This window comes from Scyliorhinus canicula, chromosome 22 (assembly GCF_902713615.1).
Source record: "Scyliorhinus canicula chromosome 22, sScyCan1.1, whole genome shotgun sequence".
Lineage (NCBI taxonomy): Eukaryota > Metazoa > Chordata > Chondrichthyes > Carcharhiniformes > Scyliorhinidae > Scyliorhinus > Scyliorhinus canicula.
Window position 1 is genome coordinate 6,137,543 of NC_052167.1, and position 15,099 is coordinate 6,152,641.

The 15,099-nt window shown below is 41.5% G+C and overlaps 1 protein-coding gene across 9 annotated transcripts in view; it reads left to right on the plus strand.

Annotated features, from left to right (window-relative positions):
* The window catches only part of gbf1 (golgi brefeldin A resistant guanine nucleotide exchange factor 1), a 237,543-nt gene that overhangs the window by 129,235 nt on the left and 93,209 nt on the right, over nucleotides 1-15,099 (plus strand). For all 9 annotated transcript variants that reach the window (XM_038782817.1, XM_038782820.1, XM_038782818.1 and 6 more), the window contains 3 exons: nucleotides 6,426-6,544; nucleotides 10,823-10,931; nucleotides 12,992-13,052. In XM_038782817.1, coding sequence (XP_038638745.1) covers nucleotides 6,426-6,544; nucleotides 10,823-10,931; nucleotides 12,992-13,052 — 289 coding nt within the window. The remainder of the gene's footprint in view (nucleotides 1-6,425; nucleotides 6,545-10,822; nucleotides 10,932-12,991; nucleotides 13,053-15,099) is intronic.

The following is a 15,099-nucleotide window of genomic DNA, read 5'->3' on the forward strand; positions in this document are numbered from 1 at the left end:
GTGTTGAGACTCTTCATGGAGTCCTAGGAGTCCACGGATTCCAGTTGGGAACCCCTGCTGTGAAACCTCAAAAGGGGTTGGTGGAATGGGCGGACAAGTGGCAAATGAAATGCAGAAACTGTGGAGTAATTCATTTTAGTAATAAGTTCTCTGAAATTCTGTGAATTGTGAGATGGCTTCCATGCTGACATAGCAATAGTGACTTAGATAGAACATAGAACATTACAGCGCAGTACGGACCCTTCGGCCCTCGATGTTGCGCCGACCCGTGAAACCATCTGCGCAACATCGAGGGCCGAAGGGCCCGTACTGCGCTGTAATGTTCTATGTTCTATCTAAGTCACTATTGCTATGTCAGCATGGAAGCCATCGCACAATTCACAGAATTTCAGAGAACTTATTACTTCTTCCAGTGTATTTAAATGTCTGTGGAATATCTTGGTACATGTGCTAAGATGCTGTATAAATCTCTTTCTTGATCCTTTTTCCTCTTTTAATTTCATAAAAAGGTGGACGTGTTTTATCAGCAGTATAATCAAAATTCTGAAATTATAAACCAATATTTAACTTTAGTCACTGTATTTACACTTGGATCCAATTGGCACTCCATGGAATGGGTTTCCCTTCCATCCGAAAGAATTGATAGACTTTAGAGTTTGAAATCTGTTACTTCACAAGCAACACTGAGCAGGTTCTGCGGCACCTGTGGAGAGAGCAGCAGAGGAATCGATGGTTCTGGGTTTGTTTCAGATTTCCTGCATCTGCAGTTTATTTTTTTAATGCTTATTACTTGCATTTACTATGTTGTTCCTTGCTGTGGCCCATGAGAATCCTGTAATATGCTGACATTATTTCTTCAATGATAAACTGGATGATTTAAGTTTTTTTTTAAAAGAAAAAGTGGCAAAATCTATTTTGCTGATGCAATTATGCAGGCCTGCTGTACTGAATTCTTACTCTGCAACCCACTCCCCCAATTTCGTCCATTTCCCTCTGCCTCCCACAGCAACTGTCCCTTTCACCAGGCCTTTTCTGTTTCCTTTTCCCCCATTCCCCTCCCTTTCTCACCCGTCACTGCCTGATTTGGTCACATCCGTGCACCCTTTTGAATTTGAGGAAGCTCTTTTTAATGTGACGCAATTCATTTGGCGGCACTCCCTACTTAGAAGTCACCAGATACTGCATCTGTGGACAAGGTAATAAGTGAATGAACTGCTGGGCCGCTCAGATTTTGGGTTTTTTTTCCGAGCCATGACACAATAGCAGTTAATTATAGTTTATGATCAGCATTGTGAAAACAGACACTGTGTTAGAGCAAGTTGGACTGGGTTGTTTCTGAAAGAGCACCTGTAATTGCAAGTTTTACTGATTAACCTTTCTTTCAGTTTATTCACTGATGGTGTTTGTGTAGTTCCGGACATACACAAGAAGGGAATTACTTCCAAGATCAAGTGTCTCTGCACGCCTAAGTTGTAAAACCCTTAAATTATTTGGTGCTTTTGTGAAATTAACTTTTGCTAATGTCTTTGTTCGGTTTGGTTAAATATGATGGGGATTCAAACACAGCACATGCAAAAGATTGCTAACTTTTTTTTCAGTGGTTGATATCAATGATAGCACAATATGATATTGCAACAAGCTTTTTTTTTTGGTGATATGAATGATTCTCTTTGCTGTATTTCATGTACAGCTGTTAGCTAACCTTACAGTGGGCCTTTGCCAATATTTGTTTTGTGTACACTGCCAGGGATCTTGCGCCCTCTGTTAGCAGTAGGGGAGGCAGTGTAGTGGTATTGTCACTGGGCGAGTAATCCAGAGACCCAGAGTTGTGCTCAGGAATCCTGGGTTTGAATCCCACCACGGCAGATGGTGAAATTTGAATTCAATAAAAACCTGGAATTAAAAGTCTAATGATGACCATGAAACCCATTGTTGATTGTTGTGAAAACCCATCTGGTTCATTAATGTCCTTTAGAGATAATTTTTAGTTCTGGGAAGATTCAAGATAGCCCAAGTTCTGGGCTATTACACTTAAAAATAAAATGGGGCCATGTTGACTGCTAGGTGGGTGAGATCATAAAACAGCAAGTGGGCTTACTTAGCTGGATCATTGGAGACTGTGTCTCCACACTGCTTGCAAAGAAGTGCAACCAGATAATTTAGAAGTACTCAGTGAGCCCTGAAAGGCTACATCATCACGGAGATGGGTGGAGCTTAAACTATTAGGCTGTCAATTTATCTGTGTGTTTGCAGATGCATGTGTGGTTTGGTGCAGGAGGGAGGGGTTTAGATTTCTGGGTCACTGGGACTGTTTCTGGGGAAGCGCACAGTCTGCATCTGAACCAGAGTCGGACTAACATCCTTGCCGGTGGGGTTGCTAGTGCTGTTGGGAGGAGTTTAAACTAATTCGCAGGAGGAGGGGAGACAGACTGTTAGCAGAATAGGGACCAGCATAATACAGAAAAACAATCAAGTCAGAAGGAATACAGAGGTTTAAGTTTCAAGGGGACAGGCAAGGCTGGATGACTTCTACTTTAATGCCAGGAATATTACAAGTAAAAAGGATGAGTTAAGGAAGAGGATTGACACGTGGCATTGTGATATAGTAGCCATCATGGAGACGTGGTTGAGGGACAGGCAGGATTGACAACTCGGACTCGACTGCAGAATCTTCGAGATGGAGGAGGGGGTAAAAGAGGAGGAGGCATTGCTTTATTAGTTACGGAGTCAGTTACTGCAGTAAGGCAAAATTATATCTTGGAGGGGCATCAAATGAAGCTTTGTAGGTAGAGTTTAAGAATAAAAAAGGGACAGCCACATTGCTAGGATGTGTAAAAATAGTAGGGTAATTATATTAGGTAGTTTCAACTTTCCCACCATTAATTGGGATAGTCATAGTGTTGAGGGCTTACATGGAATGGACTTCTTAAAATGTATACAGGAGAACGTTTTAGGTCAATATGTAGAGGGTCCAACAAGGGAAGGCACAGTGTTCTTTCTCTCTCTTAGCCCAGCCCCTCAAACAAAGGTCCTCTGCTGGGGTTTCCTAGCTTGAACCCATCAGATTTATCTTGGTTTGGTTGATTGCCCACTCCCATTCATATAAAATAATAGAGCCATGCTATTGATATGCAACTAAGCTTCCCTTGATGGGCAAAGAGGACACCAGACTGTGTAATGGGCCACAGCCGGTCAGACATGGGTATCCTGAAGAACAATAGATCAGGGGCATCCTATGTATTCCCATGAGTTTTAATAAGACCGAGACAATGTAACCTGCCCAGGTGTGGGCGTATCCCTCTGACTCTGTGTGAGCAGGGTTTTTTTCCCTTCTATCTGTTTAACCCCAAAACTGCCTGCTACATTGGGGTCTCATTTCTGGACCCAGTTTCCTAATATCTCACGCGCATATCAACTACTGAATATAGTCCTTGCAAACTATGAACCACGAAAAGACCTTTGAAACTATAAGTGATAAAAGTAGTAAATACTTACTGCTCTTACTACAATCAGCTCTCTCCCTTGTAGCCTCTACTGCTGCAGCAGGGCACCACTCTCTGAAGGTTTATAAAGTTACAAAGCAAAGAGAAAAAGCACCTTTTTCCACTCTGCACCAAATTCCCACTCTGCTCCAAATTGTCTCACTCTGGATGTGCTTTCTCCCACTGCTCACAATCCAGTTCGTAGTCAGTTGCGTTTATATTAAACTTTGCTGTAACAGTTCTTTGATTCTTATAATTCTGTGTGCTTAGCCTGCTAAAGTGTTTAACTTTGAGAGTTTAATAATTAGACACATCACCACGCTTTAGTATTAGACTTTGCATTTCCTTGCCAGCAGATTTAGAGGAAGTTAATTATATACTATGCATGTTAGTGCTATTCTGTACAACCCAATTGGCTCAGAGTACAGAAACACTTTAAAAAAAAAAAAATTTAGAGTACCCAATTATTTCCCAATTAAGGGGCAATTTTAGTGTGGCCAATCCACCAATGCACATCTGTGGATTGTGGGGGTGAAACCCACGCAGACACGTGGAGAATGTGCAAACTCCACACGGAGAGTGACCCCGGGGCCGGGATCGAACCTGGGTCCTCAGCGCCGTGAGGCAGCAGTGCTAACCACTGCGCCACCATGCAGCTTTTACAGAAACATTCTTTCTACATAACTAAGCTGTACATTTCCTTTCTGCCTTGGCAAGCAATACTACAATTCTTCCTAGCCACGTCAGTCAACTAAGGATGCTCACAAAATCTTCCAGTCAACCTGGAAGTAGCAGATAGTTGACTCCATTGGTTCTCCTTCCTCACTGATGGATTTGTGAACTCCTTCCTCACTGATGACAGTAGCGTTATTTATAATCAATAAGACCTTGTGTATTGGTGATGTAGTGAGAACATTAATGATGTTCACATTCTTGTAAATCTGATGTGAATTTTGAAGTTGCAGCCTTGTACTGTAATGTAATTGCATTTTTCAGTAAATAGCTCTTGACGTTCAAATTCTTTAGAAGTAGCAACGATTTATTATTTGGTTATCTATTCCAACATCATCCAAAAGCCTTTTCACCCAAGTCACCCTGCCTCTCAACCCTCAGAATTGTGTGTTGTTTTTCTCCTCACCTATACCCACAGCCACTTACTGCCTTGGCCAGGGTTGTTTAAGATCCAGGGCAGCAGCTTGGGTTGGATTGGATTGGATATGATTGGATTTGTTTATTGTCACGTGTGCCGAAGTACTGTGGCAAGTATTGTTCTGTTTACAGTTCAGATAGATCATTCCATACATGAAAAAAATACATAGGGCAAACATAAATACAATGTAAATACATAGACACCGGCATCGGGTGAAGCATACATGAGTATAGTATACTCGGTAGAGAAGATGTGTGAAGGGATCAATTCAGTCCATAAGAGGGTCGTTTAGGAGTCTGGTCAAGCAGGGAAGAAGCTGTTTTTGAATCTGTTTTGGAATCTGCTAATTGGTGTTCTCAGACTTTTGTATCTCCTGCCCAATGGAAGAAGTTGGAAAAGGGAATAACCCGGATTGGAAACGTCTTTGATTGTGCTGCCTGCTTTCCGAAGGCAGCGGGAGGTGTAGATGGAGTCACTGGATGAGAAGCGGGTTTGTGTGATGGACTGGGCTATGTTCGTGACTCTGTAGTTTCTCACGATCTTGGGCGGAGCAGTTGCCATACCAGGCTGTGATGCAGCCAGATAGGATGCTTTCTATGGTGCATCTGTAAAAGCTGGTGAGAATCAATGTGGCCTCATTCTTCCTGCACACGCCAAAGCAGGATTGTTTGGACGTTTCTGGAAAATCCATGTACCTAGCAGACATGTGAACATGTAAATATGTTGCAGATGGCCAGTATTATACCATTCTATCCTATTTATACCAAGCATCAGATAATGGCAGCACCAGTTTGTTCTGCCCCAGCTGAAGGTATTTACTTCTTACAAATGCCTTCTAGTTGCTAAATGTTCAAGAAAAAGCCTCCACCCTATCTACACCTGACTGACATGACTCTCAGTTGGTTCAATTTTAGATTGGTCATAGAATCCCTACAGTGCAGAAGGAGGCCATTTGGCCCATCAAGTCTGCACCGACCCTCTGAAAGAACACCCCAGACAGGCCCTCTCCCCTGCCCATCCCCTTAATCCCACTTTACCATTAGACACTAAGGGGCAATTTAGCATGGTCAATCTGCCTTCCCAGCACACCTTTGGACTGAGCGAGGAAACCGGGGCACCCGGAGGAAACACTGGAGTATGTGTAAACTAGGGAGGCACGGTAGCACAGTGGTTAGCATAGTTGTTTCACAGCTCCAAGGTTCTAGGTTTCATTCCCGGCTTGGGTCACTGTCTGTGCGGAGTCTACACGTTCTCCCCGTGTCTGCGTGGGTTTCCTCTGGGTGCTCCGGTTTCCTCCCACAGTCCAAACGTGTGCAGGTTAGGTGGATTGGCCATTCTAAATTGCCCTTGGAGTCCACAATAGGTTAGGTGGGGTCACTGGGTTATGGGGATAGGGTGGAGATGTGGGCTTAGGTGGGATAAACTTTCCAAGGCCAGTGCAGACTCGATGGGCCGAATGGCCTCCTGCACTGTAAATTCTATGATTCACACAGTCACCCAAGGTCAGAATTGAACCTGGGTCCCTGGTGCTGTGAGGCAGCAGTGTTAACCGCTGTGTCCCCCGCTCCATTGTGTTAGTTAACTTAATATCTAGTTAATATGCTGGAATTTACTGATTGTTAGCCTCTGGCTCTAACACAACAAGCCTGCTGAATGTTCTATTAATATATTTAGTCTGAAACCGCTCATTTGTGTCGCAAATTTTAAATTGCCAACAGAGATGGCATTCAGTTATCACGACTAAACATGACAATGAAAAGTTAAAGGATTTTTATATTTGTGATTTTCTGCAGATCCCAGTCATGATGGTGCGGCAGAGGGGATAGAAAACATGGCTGATGCTGTCACACATGCACGTTTCGTTGGCACTGACCCAGCCAGCGACGAAGTTGTGCTAATGAAAATTTTGCAGGTAATGCAGTCTGTTGGTTAATATTAAGGAAAGCAGCTGAACCAATTAGTCACTGGTATTAAAATGAAATCTGGTTACTTGGCTAGTAATTAGAGTAATGATGTATTCAGTTTCATTCAAATCCATGTGGGAATACCATGTTTTGGCTTCAGGATTTCTCCTTTGTCTCTGTTGTGAACAAGGGGATTAGATAGTGCTCTACCTTGTTCTGATTAATTGCTCCTCTTGTCCTCAGTTGATTCTGTAAGCCTTTCTTGGGCATTTTACTTCCTGCTCTCTTGAAGATGGTGACTTGCGCTGTGGTTTTCTTATATGGGCACACTGAAGACCAAACCTCAGTAGACATTTGTTTGCCGTCCTCAAGAGTGAGCACTGGCAAGCTGCTTAACCATGGGGATCTTGCAACAAAGATTCAGCATGCCTTCAGTTGTCCACGTCTACTCTCCTGCATAGGTCAATCTAGACCGACTGAAATTGGGGATCCTATTTGGGTTTGTTATCTCTCTTTACTCCAACTGAAGGATGCTGAAGTTATTTCTACTGCCCTGGAAAATACCCTAATTGAGGTTAGCAAATTCTGAATTAAGCTCTTTTTCATCTATAACATGGTTTTGCACTCCATTGCAATAGTGAAGCCATTCAATCATCTTCATGGGACTCCTTTCAAAACCCAAGTATTTTTTTAAAGAGAGAAAGTGCATATTTTTGAAATAAGTTCCATTTATTTTGGGAAAAAAAGTGATTTTCTCAGCGAATTAAGCATTTGCCAACCATTCATTTTGAAAAAAAAGTGATTTTCTCGAGGAATTAAGCATTTGCCAACCATTCATTTTGGAAAAAAGTGATTTTCAAAAAATAATCTTTATTGTCATAAGTAAGCTTATATTAACACTACAATGAAGTTACTGTGAAAAGCCCCTAGTTGGCACATTGCGGCGCCTGTTGGGTACACTGAGGGAGAATTCAGAATGTCCAATTCGCCTAACAGCACGTCTTTCGGGATTTGTGGGAGGAAACCGGAGCACCTGGAAAAAACCCACGCAGACATGGGGAGAACGTTCAGACTCCGCGCAGACAGTGACCCAAGCCGGGTAACGAACCCGGGACCCTGGAGCTATGAAGTAACAGTGCTAACCACTGTGCTGCCATGCATAAATCCTTTACTGTTAAATGGGATGGACCATAATACATTGGGTGTGGAAGAAGAATACTTTTGAAATGCAGTACTTGTCTTATTCCCCCCGCACACCTGAAATGTGGTTAAATTTGTATTTGAAATTTAAAGTCACTTCTGCATGGAAACATGGAACGACTGAGCTTCAGCAAGCAGTACCAGCTTGCATTCCTTCCGAATAATATCCAGGATTAAAGGGTTGCGAATTATTTTGTGCTGTATAAAGCTGTTGGCTGATGTATTCTGGCCGATGTTTTGGAAGTCAAAAGCAAGCATTTCTGAAGCAGGAGAAATGACCATAAAGATTGAATACATAGTAGAGTGGCACTGCTGCCTCACAGCGCCAGAGACTTGGGTTCTATTCTAGCCTCGGGTGACTCTGTGGAGTTTGCACTTTCTCCTCGTGTCTGCGTGGGTTTCCTCCGGGTGCTCTGGTTTTCTCCCACAGTCTGAAGATTGTTAGGTGAATTAGCCATGATCAATTATGCCTTAGTGTCCAAAAGATTAGGTGGGGTTACTGGGTTATGAGGCTAGGGTGGAGGCGTGAGCTCAAGTATGGTGTTCTTTCCAAGGGCCAGTAAGGTCTTGATGGCTGAATGGCCTACTTCTGCATTGTAGACTCAATGATAGTACAAGGTGCAAGGTTTTAAATCCTTTTCAGAAGGTTCTAACACAGAGAAATACTTAGTTTAAAAAGTCTGCAGCACTTAAAGACTACTTATTGAAATTCTAGATTCCACTAATAATAAAGCTTTTATTTCTTTCACTCTAACCATCCAAATTGTCTTCAGTTGAAGTCAGAGTTTGTGTGTTTGTGGCGTGTATGGTGTGCGTGTGTGTGTGCTGCGTGTGTTTCTCCGTTCAGATATTCCAGAATGTTCTTTTATTTTGGGAAACTATTGAAGTCACATCGTCATATGATCTATTCTTCTCCAGCTATGTCACAAACTGGTGTTTTTTCCCTTGTGGGTCTGATTTGATGGTTCTGCAACTGGGTTCACCTACTTGTAGACACTATCTTCAGAATTCCTGGACCGTGATTGTTGCGATAAAAAGTGTAATTAAGTTTATATCTTGCAAGGTGACTTTACAAGAACTTAATTTTATGTAGAACAAATTATTTTTACCACATTTGGTGGAATTTTGAATGTATAAGCTGACACTTACCATGTGCGTACTTTCAGTTTTGAATGGAGAAAGGAGAAGGATTTTTTTTTTCTCATGGAATTTGACTATCTGAGTCCATATGGAGCAATGGGTCATTAGGATCAAAAACGCCTCAAATTTTAATCCAACGTGATTGCCTCAATGGTGAGAGGTTGGGAAGAGTGGAACATGGATGTCCTTGTTCTTGAGTCACTAAAAGCAGCAGACAATTAGAAAGGCAAGTGATATGTTGGCATTCATTGTGTGGGGTCTTGAGCACAGGAGTAAGGATGTGCAGTTATCTAGAGCCTTGGTGAGACCTCACCTGGAGTATTGTGCACACTTCTGTTGCCCTTATCCAAGGAATAATGTATTTGTTATTGAAGGAATGCAATGGAAATCGACCAGATTCATTTCTGGGATGGCGGAATTGTTTTATGAGGTGGGATTGAGGAGACTGGGCCTAGATTCCTAGCGTTTTGAAGTATGATGGGTGACCACTTGAAATGTACAACATCCTTCGAGGGCATGATAGAATGCATGTAGATAAGATATGTTCTCTGGCTGGTGAGCCTAAAACCATGGGATATAATCTCAGGATAAGGGGAAGGCTATTTAAGACTGAGATGAGAAGGAATTTTTTCACTTGGAGGGTAGTGAATATTTTGAATTCTCTGCCTAGGGGGCTGTGGAAGCTCAGTCACTGAGCATGTTCAAGACAGAAATTGAGAGATTTATGGAGACCAATAGCATTGAGGGATATGGAGATAGTGTGGGAGAGAGACCTTGAGGTAGATGATCTGCCGTAATCTAATTGAATAATGCAGCAGGCTCAATGGGCTGAATGGCCTACTCCTGTTCCTATTCAATCAAGGCTTTGACTCCATTTAAAAATAGGTATACTGGGAATGAGTTGCATGCTGTCTTATCCATGAAGTTATCAAAGAGGCCATCATTTTTCATTTTGTTGTCGTTCTTGCTCTGAGTTGAGGACAGTAAACGGGTGATATTCTGTATACCAGTCGGCGCCTACAATATACATTTGGCCTACCTGAAAATAACTGTCTCTGCTGTAACAAACATGATGGCAGACTATGTTTTGGTTCCAATTAGTGCTGAGCTAAAGGATGTTTTGTTTTGTAGTCTTGTGTCTACTGGGAATTCAGTTCCACTGTCCAAACACATTATTTAACCTTCAGCCCTTAACGGCCTGGGGAGAGAACTTTGATCCTTCCTGGTTTGTGCTGATTCAACTGTGGCCCCTTATAACCTCTCTGAGAATTCAGATTATACAAATGCTAAATTTTAATTATTCTTGCAAAATTACTAATGTTGCAACTGAGTTTCCTGTCATTCAGAAAGGTGAGTTTTTAAAAATCCATTGCATATTTTTCCAGTTAACAGAGCACATGGTACTAAAATCAAAAACTGTAATAGGAATGCATTTTGGCTTCTGTTTCAGGACAGCATTGCATTTGTATTATCCAAAAAACTGAAATATTGGTGTATTCACTTGCATTTTGGAACATGCTTCTACATGTGCTTTCTTTTTGCATATGTGTGAAGAATGGATCTATTGATGTACTCTTTGCCATTCACTCTCAAATATCTTTGAATGTTGCTGTAATTGGCCCATACAACCAGCTACAATCTAGGAAATCATTGCTCAAATTATATATGGGCAGAAACCACATGGGTGGCCCTCGAAATGAAAATACAATATATTCAGCATGATATGCAGTTTTGATGGTGAGTTTGTGAAGAGTATTAACTCTGCAAAGCTACCAGTTCAAAGTTATGAAAGAAGGATTTGAAATGCAACTTCATGATGAGCTGTACAATATTCTTCACAAGTTAAAGTTGTTTTTGTTTTGTCCCTAATAACGGTTTTATGTTAATGAAAGAGTTGTGCAGACAAAAATATGGAAGCTTTTTTAATGTTTGATTATGTCTTTTAGGTCTTAAGAACATTACTACTCACTCCTGTTGGTGCTCACCTAACAAATGAGTCAGTCTGTGAAATAATGCAGTCATGCTTTCGAATATGCTTTGAAATGAGGCTTAGTGGTAAGTTTCTCTTGGCTCCTCCACCACAATCTGTGGGCTGTTGGCTTTCCATGCTCCTGCTGGAGGAGGGAGCTAATTAAGGGTCAACTTCGCAGGATCCACATGTCGCCACACAGGTTGATCATTAAGAATGATGGCATGTAGTGGAGGTCTATGTTACTTAAGCTTGTCAGATTGGCATACCATTTACAAGGTGTTCAATTGCTGTTGGTAGTTGCTGAATATGAAAGGCTGAAGATTTGTATGTATCTCACTGCAAGTATATCATGATGGTCTTTACAGGAGTGGAATTCACTGCTGCTGATAACATTCTTTTTATTCTGACCATGCAGCTTAGATTAATTTTGCATGCCATTATCTATTGTGTGCTTGTAATTGGTTTGAATTCGATCCCTTGCAAAGGAGGGCAACTTCAGAAACATGATGAAAAACACCACCGATTTCTAAAAATAAGTCACTAAAGGGGACATAAAGCATATTTTGGCCATTAAAAGTTATTCCATTTTCAGTTTTATGAACTGCTGCAATTGACTATATTTATTCTCGATCTAATAGTATTTTCAACACGTTTTGCATTTATTGAATAAAACAGACTGCCATGTAAGATTAAATGAACATTTTAAATAGGTCTATTTTGCAAGTCCATAACTATGTGTTCAGATCACTCTTGCCATGACATCTTCAGATATTTAATTAGCAAATTACATTGGTCTCAACCAAGTAGTTATTTTTCCTTTATTAGTAAACACACTGATTCTACAACAGATCCAGAAATAATTTAAACATATTTTCCCTAACAAGGGCATGCCTATTGCTCCTGTGCCTCTGCTGTTGCTTTTTGACTGGGCTTATGTAGGTGTGCGGGGACAGCCAGGGCATGACTCTTGCTCTTTTCCTTTCACTTTTGTTACCCTGCCCCTCTCTCTGCCAGCCTCCCACTCACCCCATCCCAGTTCAGCTGCACAGGGGCTATGGAAGAGCAATAAGAACACGAGGGATAGGAGCAGAGGAAGGCTATATACCCTGCAAGTCTGCTCTGACATTCATTGGCATCATCTGCCTCAAGGCAATTTTCTCACCCTATCCCCATATCTCTTGATTCTCTTCGTGCCCAAGAATGTATTGATCTTAGTTTTGAATATTCCCAACTGCAGCTCTCTGCGATGGAAAATTCCAAAGATTTAGAACCCCCTAAATGGAGAAATTTCTTCTCAACTCGGTTCCAGAATGTCAAATTCTGAGAGGTACTGTGAAATCATGGCACACGGTTAAAAATATTACTTTTTCAGGTGGTTTTAATACATCAGCACCATCTGCTTCCACCATAAACCCATAATGGGCATAGTGTAAGTGACTGCAAGTAGTCTATAGTTGAGCAAGTTACGGAGGGAAAATGCCCTGGTCAATTACTATGCCTTAGTGGAACAAATTCTCTGGTACCCTGTTAGGAATATTTATTTCCTGATATTTAGTTAACCTATGATGTCTTTTTCATGAGACCTATTTTGCACAGAAGGTGTATTGCTCGTTGTGTTTTGTGAAAAGTCTGGTTGCATTCCATGCAAGTCATCAAAGGACCTTTGCAGAATAGTGTTGAGCCAAGTTTTCTGTTCAGGCTGAAAGGTACCTTTATGACTTAACCCTTCAGGTGCTGCCAAAACACTTCACTTACAAAAATCCTCTCGAGTAAGTTGTGCTGTAAGTGTTAAATGACTCTGTATTTCCCCCAGATTCTATTTTCTAAATGTCATACTGTTGGAGAAATGTGGGTTTGCAGATATGTGATCAGAAATGTGTATTTTATTTTAAAAGCAGCAAAAGGGCATTTAGTGCTCTGAAGGGATAAACAGACAGCTGCTCACACAATGGCTGACAGTGCTCTAGTGCCATCTTCCTTCTGTTTGTGTCAGACAAATGCATCGAGTTTAATTTAAAATGGTTTAATAAGCTCTGCTTAATCCTTGGTAAACAAAACTAGGAGGGAGGTCTACTTGTTGGAGCCTCTTGATAATATCGCAATGCATAATGACACCTGTGTTATTTGTTTTTTCTCTCTGCAGAGTTATTGAGGAAATCTGCTGAGCACACACTGGTAGACATGGTGCAGCTGCTGTTCTCAAGGTAGACTATGGAGATTAACCTGTCACAGTTCTCCCTTGGGGCTAACCAAGGGCAGCTAACTTCTTGTGCTTTGATACCTTAATAATAAAAAAAAAAGTGGACTTGTCTCATTTAGCCATGGTGCTGCAGTTTTGTTTTTGAATGATGCAAATTTAAGAGTTTTTATGGAACTAAAGAGTCTTTTAAATTATCCTTTAAACCAACAATATTGCTAAACAGGTATGTGATTTGATGTATTTGCTTACAACTATTCCCTGCTGTGAGATCTATAGGCTTTGATTTGTTTATGTATTTGGTAAGTTTTTAAAATCCTTTTACTCTGTGATTCAGAATTATGTTTCAATGTAAAAGAAAATAAGTTTAATCATCCGCGGCCATGTGCCTCATAATTTTATTTTACCACCTTCAAATCTACTCTTTCCATTGTTTCAGTTTTATTTCACAAGCTGAATTGATAAACAGCCAATGTATTTTCAGGTCTTCTATCTTTATGATCCTTGAGCCGGCTATTAGGGCCGGCTATGATGGTGCAGGAACAATTTGTCCTTTGGCTTGTTAATGTATGTGTAGTGTAAACTGACCGTAATGGACTTGTTGTGCATGGGTGTTCTGTCTTTTCAAAATAGCTGCCCAATTTACCGTACAAAGCACAGTAAATCTCACAACTTAACCTTCATTTGGCGGATCAGCTGTGGAAGTCAGTTATCTGTAGCTAATACCACAGCTCATTCCGCCACATTTAAGTTTCTATGTTAATTCTGATAGAATGTGAGTATGTTCCCTGCGGACACCAGGGTGACCAGCTGGAGTGTGCTGAGAGGGTTCGTGATCAAGTGGATTTGGGATCACCCGTACAGCACTGGCAGGGTCGTCTGGTGTAGCTCGTGTGTGGGGGTGTTATTGTGATCTTCATTGAATATTATCAGGTCAATATTATGGAATAATTAACTCGGGCGATTGATACGTCTAAGGTGATAACAGTGTCTGTGGACTACTGATTATGCACATTTTCAGATCGTGTTTGTCCATTCTTTCTGAACTTTATAGAATATAGAACAGTACAGCACAGAACAGGCCCTTCGGCCCTCGATGTTGTGCCGAGCAATGATCACCCTACTCAAACCCACGTATCCACCCTATACCTGTAACCCAACAACTCCCCCCCCTTAACCTTACTATTAGGCACTACGGGCAATTTATCATGGCCAATCCACCTAACCCGCACATCTTTGGACTGTGGGAGGAAACCGGAGCACCCGGAGGAAACCCACGCACACACGGGGAGGACGTGCAGACTCCGCACAGACAGTGACCCAGCCGGGAATCGAACCTGGGACATTGGAGCTGTGAAGCATTTATGCTAACCACCATGCTACCGTGCTGCCCTTTTAATTTGCTTTTAATATATAATTTAACTTCATATATTTCCCATGTCCTCTTTCTGTTAAAATCTAACTTTAAATCTCGCTTCCTTTTAAAGTCTTCCTCCTCATGCCTCCCCCATAAACTTTCATCACCTTCAAATCTACCCTTTCCATTTTTTCAGTTCCGTTTCACAAGTTGAATTGACATTCGCCTGATGTATTTCAAGGTCTTCTATCTATATGATCCTTAGGGCATGTATGATGGTGCAGGAACAATTTTTCCTCTGGTTTGCTTGATGTGTGCAGTGTAAACGGACTGTAATGGACTTGTTGTGCATGGACATTCCGTCTTTTCAAAATAGCTGCCCAATTTATTCTTCAAAGCACAGTAAATCTCGCAACTTAACCTTCATTTGGCGGATCAGCTGTGGCAAGTCAGTTATCTGTAGCTAATGCCACAGCTCATTCCGTCACTCAAACTGACGTTTCATTTAAAGGTGGCTGAGTTTTTGAGTTTGGCTGAGTACCAGCTCTTTGCATTTACCCTTTTAAAGTAATCTAAAGCTGGGCAATTGAAAACTGGCAGACCTTCTGAGTCATGTTTTACATCCCTCGAACTGTGAAGGGGTTGCTGGCAATTGGAGTAGGCCTGAAGAGATCGATATGGATGATGAGCAAACTCA